Here is a 25,857-nt window from a genome sequence, read left to right as displayed (position 1 = left end):
TGCATCTCTTTGTAGTCATTTTGTGTCTCTTTGTGGTATTTTTGCATCCTTTTTGTAGTCATTTTGTGTCTTTTGTAATAGTTATACTTTGTAGTCATTTGAGTTTGTTTGTAGTTGCTTTGTGTCTCTGTGGTTATTTTATGTTTCTTTGTAGTAACTTTGCATCTCTTTGTAGTCATTTTGAGTCTCACTGTTATCACGACACATCTCTTTGAAGACATCTGAAGCTATTTGCAGCAGCTTTATGTCTTTTTGAAGTTGCTTTGTGTCTTTCTGTGGTCATTTTGGTCAACTCTAGTTATTTCAAATCTTTTTGTAGTCATTTTGAATCTCTGTATTTGCTTTGCATCTCTTTGTAGTTATTTTGTGTCATTTTGTGTCTCTGTTGAGTCTCTTGCCCCATTTCATAATCATCTGATTCTCTGAATGTCTCCTTGCAGCTGTTTTGCATCTCTTTGTAGTCATTTTGTGTCTCTGTAGTTATTTTGAATCTTTCTGTAGTTGCTTTGCATCTCCTTGTAGTCATTTTCGGCCTATTTCTGATTGTTTTGCCCATCTAGCAGTCACTGTGAGTCTCTTTGTGTCTCTTTGCAGCTGTTTTGCATCTCTTTGTAGTCATTTTGGTTGTAGTAGCTTTGCATCTCTCTGTAGTTAATTAGTGTCTCTTTGTGGTTGTTTTGTTTCTGTGTAGTTATTTTAAATCTCTTTGTAGTCAATTTATATTTTGTCTAGATGTTTGTGGCTGTTTTGCTCCTTTTCAATGGGTGCGGTTACATGATGGCTTCTCATTCAGAATGAAATAAATCTGAATGAAATCATTCAGAATTAAAGTTTTTCCAGGTAGTTTACATGGGAAATATTCATTCCGAATGAGAGTTTACACAGGAGATCAGTTAAATAGCCTTTATTCGGGTCCGCGCAAGGTTTGGGGCAGGGATTGAGAACGCCGTTCTCAGTGCCTTTCTCGGGCTTGTTTTGCTTATATTCTTGAAGCAGCAGTACGACAACAACCTTGTTCTGCTAATGCTTCGTCTGTTGAGGAGGAGAAGAGAGGTAGAAGGTCAAAGAAGGGAGATAGATGACAAGTCACACGTGTGCTATATACATCATCGCGCCAGAAGGGCAAGGAAACGAGCATGCGCAGAAAGACCGGAATGAACTTAAAGAGGAATGAGTGTATACAAGTGCGAGAAATTCTTTCATTCGGAATCAGAAACGGAATATTCCAGCCCCTTACATCGGAATGAATTTTCAATCGCATTGGCCATTTTCATTCCGAATTAGGTGTTTACAAGATCACTTTTAATAGGAATGAACTTTCATTCCGAATGAAAAGGGAATTAAACTGAGTCTCTTTGTGATCTTTCTATGTGGTGATTTAATGAGTCTCTTTCTGGTTGGTACTTGTTAATTTCCTTAAGTTCCTACAGCTTAAGACAAGTTAGAGCTAAGACCTTTAAAACATTTTTAATGCCACTTGGAATGAAATTTAAGACCAAATCACAACAATTAAAATACACTGAACCTCATATGCATTCCCTTGTATTGGTTTCAGCCAAATTACTTACAAAATCAAACTTCCCATGTCTGAGCATTTTCAAGACTTTCAAAAAACTGATTCAGGGCACTTAAATACCAATTAAAGCCTTTGTTTAGTATCAATACTATTTTAAAGAGCTGTGGAAACCCTGAGAGGGGCCCCTGGAAGCTTTGTTTGGATTTCTAAGAGCATATTTCACCTGTTGAAATGGCTTAGAGATACATGAAACAGCAGGTGGGCAAATGGTTAGTACTGTACCTGATGGCATTGTTGGAGGTGTCTGGGTCATGAGCAGAGACTCTCCCGATTGAGGTGCCCACTCTGGCGTCTTCCGGAACAGACATCCTGCTAAGCGGTGTGGAAAAGACGGGTGGCTCGTTCACATCTTCCACTGTCACCTTGACTGATGTTGTGTCGCTAAAAGGGCCCAAGCTCAAGAAGTTGGAGTCAATATTCCTGTTAGTGGCCTCGATTCTTAGAGAGTAGCTGCTCTTTGTTTCAAAGTCTAGAGGCTGGAGGAGACAGAACACACAAGACAAGTGAGAGATGTTCACTTTTCTTGTCAAAATAAAAGAGGTGGCAGAAAATGTTCAGTGTTTTGTTGGAAATGTACTTGAAGACTACACTGCTGTGGCTGCTACACATTTTTAGCCAGTCAAGGGCAAACAAACACTTCGTAATGCAGTTATCTGTGAATCATTCTTCCAATGCTGAGATATTGATCCCAATTAAGGATGTGGATTTTAAAGACCTATTTCTATTTAACGCATACTCAGATTTAAACAAAGTTATTTGCTGATGGAAGAGAGTTACTTTGTGCTGAGAGAGCAATACTATTGATCATAAGAAAGACACACAGCATGGTGAAAACCTTCAGAAATGAATGCTTTTGGAGCATCTTGTCATTTTGTCTGGCTTATCGAACTCTCCATTGCAACATATAATATACTGCAGGAGAACATTGATTTGACACTTTCATTGTCAGTAACTCTCACTGATGTTGTAATTGTCTGAGTTCAGTACAAAACAAACAAAGGGTCAAATTGCCCCATCTGACAAGAATTGCTAGTGTCCAACAATGGCTCTCCCTCTCCCACAAAAGAGCTGCAGCAATGAACTGTCACATCCATGTGGCCCGAGGAGCCCATTTCAACTCCTCTGAAACCATGAAATGTAAAGTGTGAGCCATGAGCACTGGCGCATCCAAAAGTGAGGCAAGAATGTGCAACAAATTTCCTGTGTTAATGAATAAGTGGCTTTGTTACACATTTAACTTGAGATGTTTTATTTCATTTTATGTAGGTGGATATCAGTGATATTATTTATAGCATCTTAGTTCCCATGGTGAGAGTAGTGTTTTTTAAAGTCCCCATGAAATGAAAAATACATCCTCCCAGTTTTAATCCTGTGACTGTGTTAATTGATCTTTTATGTCTTGTAATATGCCAAATATATGTTAAAAAAAAAATCAGTATCAGAGTCTTTTTTACGTCAAAATCCCTTGTCTTCTCTGTTTCTGTAAAAAATTTTTCAAATGTTTGATGACTCATCCTTTAGTCAGGGACTTTTACAAAAGGTTATCCAATCAAACGAGACCTTGGGCCATGGGCTAGACATACAGGTGATGTGAAACTTTGCGGGTTGCAGTAGCTAAAAGAGCAATATGGAGAAAGAGATAGGAAGAGATGTGTGTTTTGATATCACTGGGCAAAACCTTTGTTTTCATCTTCAAAACAATGTGGCTGAGATCTAATTCATTCAGTTCTAACTCGTTCCATCTCCTGAATTAACAGCTTGGAAGATGTGTGGAGCCAACAGTCCACTGCAGCTCAGTATCATACTAAACTCTAAGCACGCCCACTTCTTAGCAGTCCAATCAAATGCAACTGATTTGATTTGAATCCCTGTTGTAAGTGCACACCCTTCAAATACTCTGTTTCAGTGGAATTACATCACAGTACAGAAGCTAAAAACGCTGTAATTTCTTTTTTACTAGGACTTCAGGTGTTAAGTGGGATTTATACTTCTGCATCGAATAAACGCCACGCTCTACCTCAATGCAGAGCCTAGGCCGTAACCTACACTGTAGCCTGATGTACATCGCCCCAGAAATGTAACTACACGTCACAGTGACACAGATGTCCTGTTTATTTTTGTAAGCTGAAACCATTTCCCTCAGTGAAAATAAAGCTTTTGTTACTTTTATTTCACAGATAAGGAACAATAAACTGTGAAGACAGTAAAGCCTCCACAAAATAGCATTGTAAGTCTTGTGTGATTTATCCTGGCTTCATATGAGTAAAGGAAATATCTGCTAGTCGTAAAATTGTGCTTGTGCTAAAAATGTTAGCATGTTATATTCATTTGGAAAATGTATTTAGTATAAGACAGCTGTTTCGTCCATGAACCTTGTGAGTTGTAATGGAACCAAATTTTGTGATGTTACCTTTGTTAAATGTTACTGTGTTCCCTTCATATGAGTAGAAGAAAAGTCTGCTAGCCACTATGCTAATTTATACAATGTAAAATGCCATAGGCTTGTGCTAAAAACATTAGCATGTTGTATTTGTGGGGAAAATGTGTCCAGATAAAGACAATTGCTTTGTCTATGAATCTTGCGAGTTAAAATGAAGCCGATGTGTGTACCTGTGTTTGAAATTGTTTCTATTAAGCCATATAGAGTGTTTTGGGTGTGTTTTGAATCAACTAAATCTAACAGCACTTCACAAAAACTCCACTGCTGACCAGTGTTTTGGAGGTGTAACTGTAGAGTGACACAGATACACCACGGCACAAGTATAAATGCTCACAACGGCAGTCCACAGGTGTAGGCTACGGCGTAGGCTCTGCATAGAGCTGATGCACAAATATAAATCCGACTTCAAAGTGTCTCTCCCCTCCGTCAATCCTTACAGTGGCCTCTACACTGTCTTGTAGTCTGGAACTGCTGAGGTAGAAAACCTTTGAGTGGACATGGATGTTTACTTCGATCAAAGGTGCTTGAGTTTGTCAATGCTGATTTGTCATTAGTGATTATCACTTAAAGGGGCAGAAGGCATTTTGAAACAGGGGAAGGTGTGTAAAGAGGAGAGGGGGAAACTGGGAAAGGCATTTGTCCTAATATCCTCCAATAAACAAGCTTATGAAATTGTATCATTATTTTTCTCTCTATTTATTACAACTAAAGAATGCATCACTCTTTGTGCCGGCACTATGTGCCAGTGTGCTATCCAACTCACCACAGATCCAAATAGACAAAAGTTTAAGTACAAGACTGGAGGCTCGATATTTCTCTTGCTGCCAAATCCCATGAAAAGACCAAAACCAAAAACGCTTAAGTTTTTCCCAAGCCCATTCATTCATTCTAAAACCTGTTAATATTTTAAAAAAACAAGTCACAGATATACAGTTTCAGTTCCTGAAACAGCAGGGCACCGCAGTTCTTAGAAAATGTTACCCAACAGGAGTAAATATTGCATTTCTTGGAGACTATTTTCAGCTGCGGATTAATACACATTTGATGCTCTTGTAAATATTTACAGCTGCAGGACAGCGTATGTGGGAAGGACTCAAAACAAATTTCAGTGTCCAGGTTTGTTGTAATAAAGGAGGACATCACCCAGTGTAAGAGTTTTTGGATGACAGTGGAGCTCTACAGCAGAGATCCAGCTACGTAAGGCCTAATAGTCAATACCTGTTAAAGACCTAATATGATTATATAATTGTGTTTGTTTGTTTGTTGTTTAGGTAAAAATGTCTTGCACTGATCATCAACAATACGTCAGTATTTGACCCAACAGTGACAAAAAAGTCATTTTGCAGGTATTCTAACTGGTATTTTAGAGTTTGTCATTACCTGGAAATGATAATGGCGATGACTCATTCTGCACTTGAGGGTGAAAACTAATTTTGCATCCAATGAAATGCTTTGTCAAATTGTTATGTCTGGTACCTTGAATTTGGTGCTGGTACCCAATGGTAGCTTTATTTGTTACTTTACCCTTACTGTAGGCTAATAACAAAAATTTAATTTTTCAGCAAGCTGCAGTCTACATGCAATTCTGCTCCGCTGCTCTCTTCTAATCACAAATAGAGCGTCTGTGTGTGTGTGCGTGTGTGTCTGCTTGCCTATATGTGAATATGTGTGTCTGCTCGTCTCTCTCACTCTGTTTTGAGGCAACTAACAACATCTGTGGATTAAGGACACATTTTCAAAAACACAACCACAAACAGTGGTGGTACTATGCTATTTCTAAAATAAAATAGAAAAGAGAATAGACCAGAAAAACCAGAACTATCAGTATCACTATTGGTTTTGGTGCACTTTGCAGCACTTCTGCCTCCCTTCTGAACCCGACGGCTCCTTGGTGTTTTGTTGTGTCCGCCACAATGCCCCCCAACACTGAGAAGCCAGCCAGTTCTGCAGGCAGCTTCCCAGCTTCGGGACACTTTGTGGTGCTTCCGCCTCCTGTCTGAACCTGGTGTTCTCACCCAGGTGGGCTTTGGTACCAAAATTTAGCACTGATTTATTCAACATGAATCTGCACTCAATACCCTGACGTAATTTAGTCAGTACCCTTAAAAGTACCAAGGTTGTAACCTCACCTATGTCCCCATGACTAAGGGTGCTTTCACACCTGCCCTGTTAGGCTTGGTCCAATCGAACTCAAGTTTGTTTGCCCCCAAAGTGCGGTTCATTTGGGCAGGTGTGAACACAGCAATCACACTCGGGTGCGCACCAAAACAACTGGACCAAGGGCCTCTTGAAGAGGTGGTCTCAGTCTGGTTAAAAACAAACTCTGGTGTTTTGTTTGTGGTGAGGACGTGTTCTGACCTTTATCCGAACCAACTGCAGTCACATGACACATTGTTTGGGTTAAACATGATCATGTTACAGTCCTGGAGGATTATTAATGTGCACCTCCTCCTGTACTGCCTTAATATCCACATTCAGCACATCCAATGCATCAAAACATTGTTTTCTAGTTGGAGCTGCGCCTCGTTTTCAAACTTTATGGTTTGACTAAAATGAACAATGACAGCAATATAGTCCACGATGAGCAGCGCTAAAATCAGCCTGCGTAGTTGTCTCTCCATTGTGACATTAGAAAGTGTCATATTTATCTTGTAAGTGTACTCTTCTTCAACGTTTTGTTTACTACCTGGATTTTTCCTGCATGGAAATTCTGACCAATCAAGAGCAGCTTTCTGATGCAAGGCACTTGATATGGTGCGCTTGTAAATGCTGCCATGAGAGCACCAACCAACTCGAGGCAATTATTCAACTTTGTAACAAAATAATTCCTGATTCGGACCAAAGCAAGACAACTCTAGGTCTGAAAGCAGCCTACAAATTCTAACAATTACCGACTGGCTTTCAGGATCTTTGAGCTAGCCTGGAATTACGGGTAGTTGCTGTGTTTTTGGTTTTGCTAACTCCCCATCCTCTTTCCCCCAGGTCACCCCGATCAGGAATAAAGCTGTCCCGACCCATGGTGGTGGGACGTAGCAGAAGCATAACACCCACCCTTCCCTCAGTCGCTCCCCCTCAGGTCACCCCAGTGAGTGTGACCTAACCACCATAAACACTGTTAGCTCTGTCAGCACTGTTGCCACGTTTGCACCGAAAGAGTGACTAGCACTAGCCGGTGCCATTTCGGCTCAGCCAACTCCATGTTTGTATGTTACATCGGACTGGCTACTACTATCTATTTGCTACTGTGACAAGTTCCTTCCTACCTTCCTGTTTACACAGAAAACATGTTAATATGCAGAATCACATCGCACTCTGGTAGCTGTTTTGTTACTTTAAAAGGATCAATACATTTTTGGTTAAGGCCTTTCAATGAAAAAGAATAAACAATATCATCAGCCAAATGCTTTAAACTTTCACTGTGAAAAAGGCATCACCTTGAGCTTTAATATTCATTCATATCTGTGGGTTGGCTATATTAGCCTCCAGATACATACAATAAATACATTATTAAACTCTCACATTCAGAGTAGGCATTCAGCTGTAAGAAAAACTGCAGTATTGTGATATTGTGGTCTTTCTTTCTACGTACTTCAAGGTAAAATAGGATTTAACTGTATGTGGAATAGTCACACCAGTTCAATCAATATTTCAAGCAATATTCAATGCCACACCAGCTGCTCAAGTACAGGGCTTTAACCAACAGCCGGAAAATTCTGCCCTATGTCTCAGTGACTTTCAGGAGGGAGGGTGTCGCCCTATTATGGGCAGAAAGTCACGCTACAAAGGCTTCAGTTTCTGACAAAACCAGAGGTTGTCTTCATTTTTTATCCGTTTTTATGTGCAGTACCTTCAGAAGGACGATGACCCCGTCTTGTGTGTTCTCATCTGTTGTTATGTTGAATATGCCGGGCCCGTCTCCGTCCATGATCCTGTAGTCCATCTCTGCATTGGAGCCTATATCAGCGTCAGCCGCTTTGATTCTGGCCACCACAGATTGCACCGGCAGCGACTCCAGCACCGTGTACTGATAGTTCTCTGGAGGAGGAAGGACAGGAGCGGATGCTGGTAATGGATGTGCTTATTTCACCACCAACTCACCTTCAAGCAGCTCAGCTTTTCTTATACCCCTTCAGCTTTGATTCGGCTGTGTGGCTCCTCAATAAATTCATGTTGCATAACACAGACAGGCAGCAGCAGTGACACACATGGAATAAAGCACTTTGCTTTCCCTTCTCACTGCAGCACAGGCAGTGGGGAAGGCAATTGAAAAGTAAAAATATGCAATTAAGAAAGCAAAGACCAATTTCAGTTGTTATATTTCTGCAAGTTTTACAGCTGGTAGAATATATTTGACAAAATACAGAACCCTCTAAATGTTGTCTGGGTGTAATGGGTTATCCCTTGGACCAAAAAAAAAGAGAAGTGTGTGAGTGTGTGAGTGAGTGTGTGTGTGTGTGTGTGTGTGTGTGGGGGGGGGGGGGTCAGTCGAGTCATGCTTAGATCCCTTTGGTACCTTTCACGGGATAAAATGTCCACTTGAAGATTCTATTACTCCGAAACTCTCCATTGTGTTCCCTGAGCTTTTGTCTGACCCTTCGGATTTAAAGTACTCTTATAAGAATAAAGAAGGGAATCATATTCATAATCATAATCTCTCCAATCACCATGGCAGAGCTCATTACCAGACCTTTCTGTGTTCCTCACAGTGTCTCCCTCAGCCACCGTCTAAATGCTAATCTGCCTGACATTGTTTGCCGCCATGTAATCTTTATAATGGCTTTTTAATTTGCCGTGGAATAGCAGCTCTTTAAAAGACCGAAGAATTGCTTTCCTCCCTCCGATTTGCCCCATGCACCTACCCTACCCTTTCAATACCCTACCCATTTCCCTCCCCCCTCCCCAGCCTGTCCTCTCATGCAGCTAACCTTGGCTTGTCTTCTCTCATTTCTTCCAAGGACTAGCTTTGGCTCCTGGACTCTCTATCAGCTCTGATGTTCCATAATGGTCTATTGATTCTGACCCATGACCCTGCGAGTGCGACAGCAGGAGCAGAACCCTGAACCCCTCCAAAGTCTCTTTCTTCCCAGCGTGACAGCACTGGGTTAAAACGGCATTGATGACTTGTTGTGCAAACTTGAACCTTTCTTTCCCCCCCAGGGGCCCGCAAATTGACTCTGCTTCATGGCAGTCCAGTGGTGAGTGCACCAGCCAGACAGTGGTTGGGCTATCAGCGGTAAACCGATTGCCGGGCGCTTCGGATTATCATGAGAAGCACTGCATTCCTTTGAATCTTAAAGCTCGGCCTGGAACCCATTTGCAGCCCGTGAAATAGGCTGACAACAAAAAAACGGAGCCTGATTGATCCTGGTATCCAACGCAGAAGCAACCCCCAGCTCTGATGAAGAGTAAAGCAGGGAGGTGCACACCTTGCAGGAAGGCTGTTTTTTAATTTAGTCCTAAAAAGACAAAATATTTGCTGAAAATACAAATACAGCCAAGTTACAAAGATAACGAGAGCATGGTGTTAGGACGGCGGTTAACTTAACCTTAGAAAACTCATGAGATGAAGTTTAATGGTGACGGTTTAATGAGTGTGTTTTGCTTTTAGGTTTTCTGAATACTTTCTGTTCAACTATATTCTACCACACATTACAGGAAAAGTGTTGGTACAGACAATACAGCAAATTTAGTATTTTCTAATGATTTATTTTCAAGGGTGGAATAACATTCCAGCCTTGCATACAGTACAAAATATGACCTCATTTGGCTCTCTGAGTTCAAGTGGTTTTTCAGCGATAATAGATCTTTAAAGCCCCATTTAACTGGAACAAAAACACATGCAAATGAAGCAAGGAGCTGGTGGTTTTATTCTGATTGCTGAGTAGCTGTTGAAAACATGGCATGTACTGTACAAGACAAGCTTAATTGACCCTGGTGGGACAATCAGGAACAGAAGCCTTACTGTGAGCGAACCGAGGCGGGTTGTCGTTGACATCAGTAAGCGTGACAGTAACGGAGGTGGTGCCGGAGAGGCCACCCATCTGGCCCACCATGTCTTTTGCCTGGATGACGAGCACATACTGGTCCCTTGTCTCGCGGTCCATGTTGGGCAGAGCTGTTCTGATGACACCTGGAGAGAGAGGCAGAGACAGACATCCTGAGCACACAGTTTAACTGAGAGAAGCCCTTCATCAGCATGTTCCACATGTTCATTTAAATTGATTTTAAACAGGATGTAATTGAACAGTTATTTAAAGCGGATAGCCAAGAACAATGTTGTCATAAATAACTGTCAATGTCTGGTTGATGTGGTCAAATCAACTACTTGAATGTGCAACTTCAAAAGGTTGTTGTGAGGTGGCAGTAGCTCAGTCCATAGGGACTTGGGGTTGGAACAAGAGGGTCACTGGTTCAAGTCCCTGTTCAGACCTAATATGGAGTGTGGATTGGCTGGCCTCATCAACAGCGCCAGGGTGCCCTTGAGCAAGGCACCGAAGCCCCAGCTGCCCAGGGCAAGCGAGGGGGCCACCCATGGATGGCGGACCCTGACACCCCTCCATTTAATGCATGTTTAGATCCTTTTTGTGCATGTCTGTGTATGACTTCAATTTCCCCTCGGCGATTGATAAAGTGTATCTTCTTCTTTACTTCTTTTTAAAAACTCTCTGAGCCCCAAAACCTGCCCGCTTAAAGACATGTTTCTTTAAAAATTACAACATTTATCACAGCAAGAAACTGTCAAAACAGAAATGCCTCATTTAAAATTTTGCCAAAAATAAACTGATTACCAGATCCTGTAAAAAAACAACCCCCATGAAATTCTGTGCTCCTGCGTGCATGACAGTAGTGAAAAATCAAAGCTTTTGTCAACTCCAGGATTTCATTTTGTACATATACTATATAAAACTATATAAAACTAAACCATATAACTTTCAAACATCAAAGGGTAAGTTTTTAAAATCTAATAATGTCTGCCACGTAAAGCTACTGATACTATTCTGGCCAGCTTCTGCTGCCACTGTTGTGTATTTGGGAAAACAAAATGAAGCGCACACACATCTTGTGTGATGATGGGATTTGTATGGAGGATTTGCATTTTGCTTCACAAATCAGCTGTTTGTTCTGGTGATAACGCTCACTTTGGCCCTGTTTGCTCATTGCATTGGCTCTACAACTGGCATGAGGCTCAAGATAATACAAACCCAACCCAGCCCCCTCCTCTGATAAATTAAGAACAGTCCCTAAATATTTCAACCATTTATCCAACAGTTTAAAGCCGTTAGACCTCTCTGTTCGCTTGCAAGTTTTCAATATATGGACATTCTTATTTAAAAATCAAATTGTAATTTCCATTTTTTGAAATTGGTTAAGCTCTACAGTCTTCCACAATAATAATCAGTGTTTAAACCTTAATATTTGTGTTTGTATTTCTTCCTCCTTTTGTAGGGAGGAGACCTGAAATGAAACACTGGCAGCAATATTCACCCACATTAGATGCACTACTCCTTCATATGATGCACATCACTACTTTTCAACATCATGTGCAATATTATTCTTCAATATCATGTTCACTTGTCAATATAATTTTATCAGTCATGTGCAACACTATTTCTTATTGTTATATCATATTCAATATAACATTGATTATCAGGTGCAGTCTGCTTTGTTCTACTATTTTAGTTCATTTTTAGTAACTCTTAACTCTTCTCTCGTACGTATCTTACTCCTATTGTTCCTCTATTAGGCACTGGTTTTGCTTTTGCTCCTTGAAAACACTTCTAACTTGTATATTTGTCGTATATTTAATACTCTATTGTTTCTAAAACTGGGCCCAGTGAGTGACCTTGACTCAGGGAACCCACTGGTCGTGAATCGTTAAAATCGTGGTTACTGCACTTAGTGTTACTGTAGTTTGAAGCATTCTCTGACACAAGAATTTCCTTCGGGATACATAAAGTTCTACTGAATTAAATTGAACCGCATTATTTTCATCTATATTTAACTAGTTCCTTTTCTTTCCAGATGAGACTGTTGTCAGAGATGTAGCCTATTTGCCTCCAGATTCACTGCAAGTCTTGGTTTTTAACACAAAGGCTTAAAAAAGCTTTAAGAATACCAAACAAAAACTGAATAAAAGACACTTCAAAATTAAAAACAAAATTACACTTCCTGCCCTGATATTATTTCAAATACCGAGCTAGTTGACAAGTAGACCAGTCAAGTGCTGTAAGGCTCTATTCATGTCAGAATGGATGGTCTAAAAATATGAATTCAGACTAGAAAAACCTGTTCACATCCACCCTTCAAGACGTGATTACAGGAATACATGACTTAAGGTTAATGGGTGGATGTCCATCATGGCTGGTAGCTTGTTTACACAACAGCAATGAAGTGTGACTCTTCTGTGCCCTCAAATGTGCTGTCACTCCAAGTAGTTTAGTAGTCTGACATATGATGAGGTTAATGTTAAGACGCTGTCAGAAAAGTGAACACATGCAAGGGGACATTTTAGCCGCCGGGGGAGGCATTATCTGTCTGTCCTGCTGTCATGATTGATCTGTCATCAGAAAGAGATCAGAGATGTGACAACACTGGCATCAAATGACTGGCATTTATCTGTTTGCACCTGCGCCGCTGCATGAAACAGCCCCTGTTAAGCCGAGATGTGGTACACATGTACAAGTACTAAAAAGCTTGCAGAAAAATCTTTCCATTAATGACATTTTTCTAAATCTGTATTTTATCTCTGGACTACAAAGATGATAAATCCAGAAAAATTAACACCACGCATTGAAATGCAAAGAAAGTGTCCTAATCCCTCAAAAGCAATCACTGTTGCTTTCAAAGTTAATGACTTACCACACAATGTGTTTCATTCATTAAATGGCACTTATTAAAGATTCATACAGAACATGGGAGATTACTCATTAGGAAACACACAAAGCCACAGCTCACAGTTCCTGAATAAATGAATCATTTTTTAGTTGCTTTATCGCATCCACGGCATGATGAAGCAGATCAAAGCCGAGCTCGAGCTTTGCGTTAGCACCCACCTGAAAAATTTCTCATAATCCTTTAAATTACACTGAAATTTGACATGTAATTGAGGTCCAATCTCTTGAGGAAGCAAAAAAAAAAAGAAAAAAAAAAGCTATTTATTTGCTCATTACATGTATTGTAGAATCTCAATCAGCTCTGCCCTTGACTATGTTGTTTTCACACGAGGAATCACCAAGAATAGGTTTATGATGGATAAACTGACATCACTAGCATGGTTAAGATCTGCAAGCTCTGTTTTTTCTTCTTGTGATTGACATTTTACTGAATTTGAGGAAAACAGAAACATAAACTAGGAGTAAAGGACAATATATACATATACATCTTAAAACAGGGAAATAAGAAATTAGCTGGAAAAGTACAAGTAGTTGGGACCATGTGGGTAAAAGCATGTGTGTGTGTGTGTGTGTGTGTGTGTGTGTGTGTGTGTGTNCATCTTAAAACAGGGAAATAAGAAATTAGCTGGAAAAGTACAAGTAGTTGGGACCATGTGGGTAAAAGCATGTGTGTGTGTGTGTGTGTGTGTGTGTGTGTGTGTGTGTACATGGAGGAGAGCTAAGCCATGGGTTTGTCTCTAAAGGCCACTGATGTACTGAAGAAATCTTTCCTTTTTCAAATAATACCATCCTATCCTGCCCAGCAGAGAGAAGGATACTCGTTCATATGCCTCCACCCTAGCAAGCAGATTATGCCGTCTGTGATTGATGGCGCGTGACCTGACTTCCATTGTCGGACGAGCAGTCTCCTACATGATAGCGGTCTGGACTCGTTCAGTATTCACCTTACTCTTTGCCTGAACTAGGGATCTTCTGCATTGCGTGATTTTGTGCTCTTGCTCCTGTTTTGGAGGGACAGTACGATACTTTGCTTAGCGTCTTAGCTTTATCAGCCTGTACTTGCCATTAAGCTGTTTTAGAGGTTAAAAAGATGCTGTTATTAACTTTTAATAGTTGTTCAAATGACACAGTGATGACTTAGATTCCCAATATGTCATCAGTTTATCCCAGTAATTCATATGTGGATATTTGGGCCAATGTTTTTGGAGCTGCTGGCCGTGTGAGACAAAAGCACACGTTGATAGTGTTTTCATAATCACTCTCTCAGTCGACAAAACGTTGAACATTAATTCAGATGGTGATGATGATGGTGATGCTCTACAGCTGGTCCCTGTTACTAACGTGAAAGACTTAGCCAATGTTAATAGAGTGCTTGGTGTTACTGTTTGGCAAGAGGCTAACAGGTAAACAGTGTATAACAATTCTTGAAACCGTTGATGTGTATTGACTCCATATATACATATAAATTAGCGTGCTGCAATCAGGTGGTTAGCTCAGTCTGCCAAAAATTAAGCTTGTTGAACTCTGTTAGCAGTTGTTCGGTGGCTCATAGTGGAGTCATCTTCACAAAGAGACACTGCAAAGTACTTAAAAATGTACTCGTGAATTCGGGCCATTTTTGTATGTCGTCCTCTCAATCACTGATAGCTTACGGATATGGTACTGTGAAACCATCCGACCAAACCAGAAGATAAAAAATTGGCAGGGCAGCATAAGGTGAATAATTAGAGGGAATGTGTTAGAAATAAACAAATGCAAAAATGGACTCCATGAGCAACAGCTACCGATGTGGGTACAATCAAGAACTGATGTCCAAAAGTCTTCAACTTTGGGGCAATCCCATATGACGTGTTATCGTACCTTCGTCAAGGCACTTCTAGTACCCAGGGTCAATTCTAAGCTCAGGTCTATACAATAATAACAGCGTCCAATATATTCTGTCAATAACCTTAAATTAAATGAACCCAGTGCAAATATGCCTTGACATGGACTTCGTATCAGCAAGATGTTGACCCATTTCTTTTCTGTAATTCTGAAACCTGTTTCCCAAACAGTTTTCAGGGAAGTGATGGTGCTTTATCTCTGTAATAGCACAGAGTCATAAAGCGATGCTTCATGACCTCCACCATAGCTTGAGATAGTAAAAGAGGGGGCCTCTGTATTTTGGGGGACTGAGGGGGTTTTAAAAGTTAATTTCAGCAAACTGTGAATTTGCACAGGTCCGCCAGTTCTTAACTTCAGTTATGACTCTGAAAAACACAGGTGCTATTTTTCATAGAGGTGCTAAAAGTTAATGTAAAATGCTTAACAGTGGAATGAAACTAAGGACATTTACTCTGTACTTAAGTACAAATTTGAGGTACTTGAACCTGACTTCAGTATTTTGTCTGACAGCTTTAGTTTTCAGTTTCTCCCGGTCCATTAGAAACCATGCATCTCCAAATCCGGTGATGTTTAATTTGAATGTTTCAGTTTACCTGGAAGATGAAGTGTTTTTCTGAGCAGCAGTAGTTAAAATGAGCAAAACCTTTAAGTAAAGGTGCTAATACCACACTGTCAAAATACTCCACTACAAGTATGAATCCTTCATTCAAACTCGTACTTTATTAGCAGTTAACTGTACTTAAAGTTTGAAAATTAAAAGTGCTTGCAGTACAATTACTTGCAGTAAAATGTTCCCTGTCAGTGTTTTACTGTCATATATTATGTTTTTGGATTAAAGGTCTAGTCTGTAGGATTTAGTGGCATCTAGTGGTGAAGTTGTACAACTGAAACTTCTCCCAGGTGCTACGGAGACTGTTTTACTCGTTCGTTCAGTCATTCATTCAATTTCTGTGACCACTTATCTTCTTAGGGTTCACAAGAAGGTTGGATCCTGTCCCAGCTGACATCGGGGGAGAGGCGGGGTACAACTTGGACAGGTCACCAGACTATCACAGGGCTGACACACAAGGTCAAGGTCAAGGTCAAATTTATTTATATAGCACATTTAAAACAACCGAGGTTTGCCAAAGTGCTGTACAATCTAGAAAGCACTAAAGTATTAAAATACAACTACAGAAACAGAAAAATACAGTATTTGAGCACACAGTACATAGAAATATTAAGAGTAACAAGAGAAAACAAAATAAAGTGCACAATAGGCACAAAATTCAATAAAAACAATCCATACATCGGCAATGTTCGGCTCAACATGCGTCAAATGCTAACGAGAAGAGATGGGTCTTCAACAACGACTTAAATATCTCAATAGTCTGGGCAGATCTAATATACAATGGTAAGCTGTTCCACAGAGACAGACAACCATTCACACTCACATTCACACCTGCGACCAACTTGAAACCACCAGTTAACCTGCATGTCTTTGGAGTGTGGGAGGAAACCAGAGCACCTGGAGAAAACCCACGCTGACACAGGGAGAACATGCAAATTCCGCACAGAAGGGCTCCCCCACCCCGGGTTTGAACCAGGAACCCTCTTGCTGTGAAGCAACAATGCTAATCACTGCACCATGGTGGCTCATTGCCATGGAGACGTTCGAGTGATGTTTCCAATCGTTGTAACTGCTGTCATATTCTGTCTGCTCATCTGTCCCTGCAGATAAGGAGATATGAATCCCATGTATACGGTTGTTTTGTGAGTGAACAAAATAAATTTCTGTATAACATACAGACTGCAGACATTCAAATACAGAGATGTTTGTAACTAAGGACTAACATTTTACTGCAAATTGAGTACTTTTACACTTAGTACTTGAGGTACGTCTTACTGATAGTAGTTACATACTTTTACTTAAGTAAAGTTTCTAATGCAAGACTTTTACTTGTTTTGGTATTAGTACTTATACTTAAGGAACGGATCTAAATACTTCTTCCACCAATGAAAATGCAACATACGCAAACCTGTCCTTCGCAACCGAACTGCATGTTGAACTCACCCCTCATTCTTGTTTTAACATAAGCAAGGATTTCTTTATATATAAAGGCTGGTTCTCACAAGTACAGTGCATCTGCAAATACACACACTCCCACATACACACACGCACATAGTATTTGCAATTCCAGGAACAAAGGAGGAAAGACAAACAAATCAAGAAAAGTGGGTCAAAAGACTTCAAGAGAAAAATGAAGATGCCTTTTGACCGTCAACCGCGGGTGTACTTGAAAATAAACAATTCCATTAAGTGTTTAATTTTCTCTCTCTGCCATCCTTTATTAATGTCATTACAGTCCCTCCAGCTGAAAACTGTTATTGGCTGCTCTAACTAAATGGCTCAGTTAGCTAAATTATAGTGAGCTGTCCACTTTCTTTTCTCCAAAGTCACTGCCAGTGGGCTTGCAGTGGGATGACGGTGGTCAATAAAGCAATAATCTTTTGCCGTTGCTCTGCAAAACATGCCATTTCATTCCTGCATCGAATAATGAACAGTGGGACGTTGTCATGCAGCAGTGGGGGAAAACAAGGCTGCCTTTCTCTCCTCTGGCAAAGCCTCAACGACAAAGTCAAAACATGTCATCTGTTTCTTTTTCTTTTCTTTTTTTTTGATGCTTTTATGCTGTGAATTACAGGCATCTATGTCAGTGCTGTGGATATTCACCCATCTGCTCCGTTTATCCCTTGCACCCATCCTCCATCCATCCTTTCATCACTTTGCTGTTGCTTCTTCCAAAGTGTAAGCCCATAGCCAATTAAAGAGCACCACCACTGCTCTGGTGCTTGCTGCAGCGTCACCTGTGAACCCTGTTTACTTGAGTTGCATCAGAAAAGGTTACTTCAAGCCTTCAATCCAGCGAGGCCCCCATAAAACTAGCGAGACACAAACAGAACAAAACTTTTTTTTTCTGTTCTCTACTCTATACAACACCACCAGAGGGACAAAGCATGCATGTCTAGACTTGAAAGAGGCATCTTTAAACATTCAGAGGAAGCAAAGCTAGGGAGGAAGCTGGATAATGGCTGGATTATAATAACAGCTGTAAAAGATGGCTCCTTAAAGGTGAAATAAAGTAGAAAAAGATGTTAAGCTTGTGCAGCCAGCAGTGAGACAAATGAATGGTCTCACTAAACCATAGATAGGCTTCACACACAATTGATATACTTATTTAATATCAGCTTGGTGTGTTGGAGCCTGAGAGATATTGGCTGTGGTTAATGATGCTATGAATCCTGATTCCGGTGTCTAAAAAAAAAAACAGAGACATGTTTCTCATCCTGCCTGGCCAGAAGCACACATACTTCTCACTGAGCGACACTGCTAATCCACACGCCGATGTTGCGAGACTGTTGTTTGTCTGCTGGGTGCCAGCCCCCTCGCTCTCTATCTCTGTTACCCCGTGCGGCGCTGGTGTCATTCCTGGGGAGAGGCGATGATTAAAATCCTTCTGTCGCTATCACGGCACGGCCTCGCATTGTGCCGTGACTCCTTGCCTCCGGTGCAAGCCAGACGCATTGTAGCCGTACATTTATCTAGCTGTCTCCACACCACTGGCGGCAGACGGGTGGGCCATGCTCCCTGCTAAAGCCCAGATACTTGACATTTGTCTTGGGAAGAGGAAATAAAAGTGCAGACTTTGGGAGGAACCCTCCGGCTCTGCGTGCAGCTATGAGAGGTACTGATGAAGGTGATGAACACTTAAACATGAAGGGTGCAGTATGTGATTTGCTGAGCCCTCGGGCGGTCCACTTACAAAGAATAGATCCCATAACACAAAAACAGGCCATACAAACAGGGAATAAAACCTCCAGTCCAGGTAGTTTATTACAGAGTGACATTCAAGCATCATGCTCTAATCATAGGTCACTATACCTGCTCAGTGTGAAAGGGCCACAACACAGAGGACCCACGTGTTACAGAGAACATGTTATAGAACACAGGATCCATTCATTTGTAATGTTAACGCTGAGAGGAAGTGCGTTCATCTGTACACACATCCAGGTGGTGTGTTGTTGTTTGTGATTAGAATTGAAAAATTGCATCTCCCTCTCTATATTACAGGAGGCAGCCAGATTTATATCTAGCCTTCAGCTGTAATGTTCTCGATTTAGTGCAGTCGCCACCACAAGTACGGAGCCACAACAACACCCGCTTTTAAAGAAGGGAGTAGAGAAAAGCACACAAGGGTTTAAAGGAACAGTGTGTAGGATTTAGGGGGTAAATACTGGCAGAAATGGAATATAGTATAACAAGTATGATTTATTCAGGGTATAAACATGTGAAAATAAGAATCAGTGTGTTTTTGTTACCTTAGAATGAGCCATTTATATCTACATAGCAAGTGGGTCCTCATCTATGGAGATCACCATGTTGTGCCGCCATGTTTCTATAGTACATAAGAACAGACAAACCAAAGCTCGAGATAAGGCCATTTGCTTTTTCCTGTGGCACTGTAGTTAGCAGCCCCTCCGTGACAAGACTGTGGTGAAAACACAGATTTTTTACCATGAATTTGTTTTAATATTGTTTTTACCGGTTTAAATCACTGGTGTGATTTGGAGAGGAAAAGACCTCTGCAGATAATTCAGCTCCCTACCTTAATCAGAGAAAAAATGTGAGCGCACATTATCAAGTTGTAGACGAGCAGCCCACTTCTGACATGCCAAACGGCATCAGAGAAATACTGATTTGTAACATGAAACTGCTTTATTCAGTGTTTTTACCAGTTTAAATCATTGGGTATATTTGTTCTGGAGAGGAGGAGACCTCTGCAGATAATTCGGCTCCCGGTAAAAATCTCCTAAACGTCCCTATCCTAGGTTATCAGAGGAAAAAAGGTGAGCACACATGAGCAGATGCTAGGCTAGCGGTCTGTCTCCATCATGCTGAAGAGCGTCAAAAAACACTGACTGGTGACATGAATCTGCTTTGTTCCATGTTTTTACTGATTTAAATCCCTGGGTGCGTTTGTTTTTGATAGAAAGAGACCTCTGTGGATAATTTGGCTCCTGGTAAAGATCTCCTGAACGTCTGGATCTTGAGTTATCAGAGCAAAAGGTTAGCACACATTAGCAGATGGTAGGCTAGTCCATCTAAGACATGCCAAACAGTGTCAGAGAAACCCTGATTTGTAACATGAAACTGCTTTATTCAGTGTTTCCATCTGTTTAAATCACTAGGTGTGTTTGTTTAGGAGAGGAACAGACCTCTCACTGTAAGAACCTCCCAGACAATGAACACCGACGCAAATCTAACTACAAGGAGTTAAACTGGTTGCAGTCTGCATTCCTCATTGCTAGATGCCACCAGTCTCCCTAAATCTAACACACTGTTCCTTTATAAAGGCCACACTGATATCTTAATCCCAGGCTGATCACAAACCTGTCTCCTACTGACCTCTGCATCAAAATGTAACATGTGATGATGTAATGATCAGACCAGGATTGGACCTGGCCTTTTCTTTCATTTGAGCGCTTTCCGTTTAATTAGATTCTCAGGCTGAGAACAGACAAAGCGTGGTCCGTCCGGGCGCCTCTCACCTGAGTGCCTGTCATATTCAGATGTCATCCTCGTGTCGCTCTGCGAGGCAAGCCGTGTCACATCTTAAATACCCCCTTCAGAGTGTAATTAATCCTCTCATTCAGGCACCTGGCGTTTTCTTCTAACTAAATTCTCCTCTTGTTATTCCAGCCATTGAGGCTTGTGAGCATGCATGCATGCTTAGCAGTGTTAATGTGTGCAGATAATTGTCTCTAAAGGACTTGCCATATCGCCAAGGTGTATGGAGCTGCAGGCAGCTGTTCAAACCTCCTTGAGCCTGCCATCAATTAGAACGCAGTCCTTAACACATTTCAGCTTCACCTTCAAACTAAACCACAAGCTATCAATCAATATATATTACAAAAAACTGTCTTAACTGAGCACCTTTAGGCGCTGCAACTTATGTATTTTGCCGATATTATGTATTGCTTGGAAGTTATTGGAGCTATTCAGGATTAAGTACTTTTCCCAAGGGCACCTTGTAGATTCAATTTGGGATTAAGAACCAGAGTAAAGAGACTTGTTAGACGGAGGAGAGCCAGGATGCTACCCACCTAACACCGGGTCACACACATCCTCCTTCCCCCCCCTGACCATTAGCCCTCTGCCACTTAATCGCTAGTGCAGTATTGCAGTGTGGAGCTTAGAGTGTATTTTAGCCCAGGCACTCTGTCAAAGTCACCCTCTGCTATGGCCCAGGCGTGTGCTGCAAATGGGACTAATTAGTAACTTGCAAAGACAGAAGCACAATGCTCATCCCACAACACTCAATCCTGGTCTGCTGTCTAAAAAGCTGGTGGCTCACCCCCGGAGTGTAGTCTGTAAGATACATGGTATTGACAATATGTTAAAAACTAACACTTAATACAAACAATGGGGTCCCTTTCACAGCCAATACGGAGGGCAGACACAGTATTTAACACCTGTACAGTTTTAATGCCTTTTAAAGCCAGACTATGTCATTCTTTAGAGGAAAAACTAGCTCAAGACTTCCCTTAGAAAAAGTGTTTTTTCCTGCTACAGTCTTATGTGGTCTGGTATGACCAATGGTTTATGCTAGTTAATGTTAGCTACAGTTACTTAAAGGCATACTGCCCAGGATTATCCTTAAAGAGAAGATATATAGACTCATCACTTCTGACCCACTATATATTTGTGATGTATATTTATCTGCAGAGACTCTCTGCCTTTATTTTCCTTTATTTCTCATATTTTGCTGTGTTCAGGACATTTCTGAGGTCAGGACTTTACAAAAGGTAGCAACCAGGTGCCAGACCATAAGGAAGCCACGAAAATTGCGGACATGATGCAGAAAAAATGCAAATATAGTTAATAACAAGAATGAATCTGGGCTTGGCGTTCACTTTTGTTTGCAGGCGATACTGTTCACAAATAGTAACCTACAATTCCTGTGTAATACTGTAAACCTTTAACTTTATATACTCGGTCAGATAGCTGACTTCATGACTCTTCCCTGTTTATACTACTAAACTATATTTTACATTGTCCCTACAGCTTAAAGTTAGGGAGTTAAATTTAAACCTTTTTAAGACTTTTTAAATGCTACTTTGAATTCAATGTAAGACCTATTTTACAAACACCAACATTAAAGAAATAAAACATGAACTCACACCAATTGTTTAGTGTAAGAGACAATTTTGCCCAAATGTTAAAAACTTATGTTTTTTTGTACGAGCGTATAACAGAGCTGGGAAATACCTGGCCTTTGTTGATGGTTTTCTTGGCTATTTTGTATTTCTCTCTCTCTCTCTGTGGGATTTCACTACTACAATCCCGACTGAGTTTGAAAACTTCTTGCATAAAATAGACTGAGTGTTGTTGGTTCCGCTGACCTTGACATTAATGTGAGAGGCATTCAATAAATTATTTATAAAAAATAGATGTTACTAATTATTTGGGGATTTTACAAAGCATCATAAAAAAAATCAGAAAATCCTACTCACTATGTCTTGCCATTTTTAAGACTTTTTAAGGATGGATTCAAGACATTTTAATACCAAGTAAGGCTTTATTTTTAGATTAATACTTTCAGTGCCTTGTTAGACTTTTCAAGGATCTGCAGGAACCCTGGTTTTAACATGCCACGGATTGACATTTAAATGGTATTATCACAAAAGTAAAATAAGGAACTGATTCTCTTTGAAACTGAAGTGTGTCGTTAGTGTGTAATTATCTGCTAACTTCCATATGAGGCCTCAGTGGATCCTGTTCAGCAAAAGTTAGTCTCACTTTGATAGACTGACTCTGCAGAAAACTACTTTTATTGTGAGTCCTATTAAAAAAATCATAATTTGTTGTTTGCAGAGTTTGACATGTATTCAACTTATCATTTGCAGTACTGTTGCATTGGCTCGTATTTTGCTCAGGTTATTTCCCCCAACACAAACACTAATTACACTATTAATTCAGGGTCTGGCCGGTCCACAGATGATATGTGTCTCCTCCAGGCTTCATTAAAGCAAGACTATGTAACTTTTGCTAAACTGCAGCCACTGTGGCAACATGGTAAAAATAGCAAATGGCAAAATGCAGCGAAAGTTTACAAGAATCACAAAACTATCGCAGCAGAGCCAGTTACACAGAAACATCTATCTAAATGTAACTACCATTATCTCACATTAGCCACTGTAAACTACAGGTCATTTATTTTATTTAATGTGTATTTGTATAGGGAGAAGTATGCAGCATGAAATGATGCCACACACCACAGCATTTATAGCCCACACTAATTTGCAAAGTCCGTCCCTAGATGGGCCATTTACTGTAAATACATACGACTGAGTAACAAATACACACAAGAGACACAAACTCAACAATAAATATGCACATTAAGAACACAAAACTCCGAACTGTACAAGAAAATACAGACAGGACAACACAAGACCACAACTATGATACATAAAGCACCACCAGACCAAGTACAACTGTAACAGCAAAACCTCTTACTGCATTGACTTGAACAGTAAAAGCATTGAGATCTTTTACTGGATTAAAAGCAATAATGCAGTGAGGAAATACTCCGTTACAAATAGAGGACCTCCACATAGACTGTATTTAAAGATGGGCGACATGACGGCTCCCCAAAGTGCCAAAACATCTCAATCATCCCCTTGTGGCTGGCTGCAGCACAGGTAATGTGTTCAAGTGTTCGTTTTCCTTATAAGTTTGGTTATAATTAGTTATTTGATGCCGTAAAAACTTGAGGTTGATGTCATGACTGACAGCTGTGTGTGCCAGTTAACCTTTCGCTAAGCCCCGCCCCTTTGTGATGGTCCGTCAAGCTGTCAGAGTAAGCATGGAGCCCACACTGTAACTAACTGCACTCCCTTAGGAAATCTTACCATATTTTTGGAAAAATTAAATAGCGATTCCAGAGAGAAGCAGACAGAGGGGTCTACAGTCTGTGTTTGAAGGATATATCCAGGATGTCAAACTGACTCAGCAGCAACAACAGGTTAAAAAGACAAAGATAGTTAGAAGCTAAAGCTGAACTATAGGTTACAGATCACAGTGTAAAAGTGAACCACCACATCACTGCTGATCGCCACAGAAGACAATGAATATAAAGGGAAACTTTGCTGATATTGAACCAGCTGTGTGGCATCGCAGTGTGTGCAGATGAACGGTGTTTGGCTTCACCCCCTTGCTGGACAGGCAGGTATCTCAGGGGGGAGGCAAAAAACGTTCAACTGCGCACACTGCGATGACACACAGCTGGTTGAATATCAGCAAAGTTTCTCTGCTTTCCTTCACTGGTACCTGTACAGCAGGGTTGGTCTTTTTTTCACTGTTATAATCATTATAAAGCAAAAGCAGCATGTGTATACATTCAGTAGGCTGTATCTTCAGTAGCTAGCTAGCTAACCCAACACTTTTCAGGGTTTGATTTTGGTTTTGGAACAGGGGAGAAACGTGTATCTTTTTCCAACCTCTCCAGGTAACTAGTATCATTAATACACAACGTGCCTCAGGCAAACATTTAGCTCAAAATCCACAAAACCAGCCTGAAAATAAATCAATGGAGCTGTGTTACTGTCAGACCCTGGTCTGAGCCGGCGTGATGCTACGTTATGATTGCCAGTCTGCGTCCAGGGGCGTGACTTAGTGAAGGGTCAAATGTTTTGCTTGTGATCAGTGAAGCTGCTTGCCATGGGGTGTATGGGCGGGAACTCGATACAGAGGAGAAAGCTACTGCACAGAGTCTAGCTCCACAGGACGTCACCAGCACAAGATGGCAGCCGTGTCTGGGATATTTTGGCTTCATTTTTGTACAGGAGGAAGCGGGGCCTCAGAGATCCAAATTCAATTTGATTCAAATTCTTACTCAAGTAAAAGTATTACCATCAAAATGTACTTAAAGTACCAAAAGTAAAAATACTCCTTATGCAGAATGGACCATTTCAGAATAATGTCTATTGTATTACTGGATTATAATTATTGATGCATTGTTGTGTACATCATTTTAATGTTGCAGCTCGTAAAAGTGGAGCTCATTCTAATTACATTATATTTTGCTAGGTAGCTTAATCAGTATTAATACATCACAATTTGTTGGTAGATAGATAGGTAGGAACTAGAAAGTAGCATAAAAATTGAAATACTTAAGAACTAGTACCTCAAAATTATGCCAGGAAAAACAGCACTAGAGTAAATGTACCTAATAGTAGTTATTGTACCTTGTTTCATTCCACCACTGGAACTGAGATGTGGTACGTTTTACTGCTCATGAATTTACCTACTGTACAAGCAGATTTTGTGTCGTTGTCACTGACGTTACTACAAACCTTTCTAAATTCTTATGTGATGGAAAATCTGGAAAAGTAAAATGGTGTCAAGATGCAAACAAATACATGTGAGCGACTGTCACTCTACAGATCTAAGAATGTGATGATAGAGGCTTTATGCACACTGACAGCTCGATACAAACACAGAACGTAAGCAGACTGACATTTGACGACATCTCTGCCTCATGTCTCATCCACCATGCTGGTTGTTTCCCAGTGGACAGATGGCATGTAGCAGAAGTTGACACTGGTTAGTGTCACAGTGTACTGTAGGAGAACACAGGCCACTTACAGTAAGCAATCATAACCCATTAAAGCTTTTGAAAGATCAACCTTGGGGTTTAAAGAATCCACTTAGCTTAATGAAAAACACGTCAGCAAGTGAGGCTGTGAAAGTGTGAGCACTGGTCATTGAGCTGAATGGCTCTAAGAAAAACATGATATGAGAGTAATGGGGACTTTATGGGGCAGACATGCTGTTTGAACATCACTTAAGTAAATGTCTACTCTCGCTCTAATTGGTATTGGTGTCATGAAGTCTCACTCCAGGGTTGTCGATGGGTTCAAGTGTTCTCGCAAACTTTGTTAAAGATCACTGAAGAGCCAGAGGCAAGTGGTCAAGTTTCTGTCAGTCCCTGTTTTAGAAATTATTGCTTAGACACAACATG

The 25,857-nt window shown here is 40.6% G+C and overlaps 1 protein-coding gene across 1 annotated transcript in view; it reads right to left on the bottom strand.

The window, feature by feature from the left end:
• The window catches only part of LOC126398032 (cadherin-7-like), a 263,786-nt gene that overhangs the window by 51,069 nt on the left and 186,860 nt on the right, over window positions 1-25,857 (bottom strand). The window contains exons 6-8 of the mRNA XM_050057199.1: window positions 9,979-10,146; window positions 7,864-8,051; window positions 1,799-2,052 (exon numbers count right to left, since the gene is read on the bottom strand). Of these exons, the coding sequence (XP_049913156.1) occupies window positions 1,799-2,052; window positions 7,864-8,051; window positions 9,979-10,146 (610 nt within the window). The remainder of the gene's footprint in view (window positions 1-1,798; window positions 2,053-7,863; window positions 8,052-9,978; window positions 10,147-25,857) is intronic.

This window comes from Epinephelus moara, chromosome 11, assembly GCF_006386435.1.
Source record: "Epinephelus moara isolate mb chromosome 11, YSFRI_EMoa_1.0, whole genome shotgun sequence".
NCBI lineage: Eukaryota > Metazoa > Chordata > Actinopteri > Perciformes > Serranidae > Epinephelus > Epinephelus moara.
The sequence above is the reverse complement of the archived record's forward strand: the minus strand, read 5'-3'. Positions and strand labels throughout refer to the sequence as shown.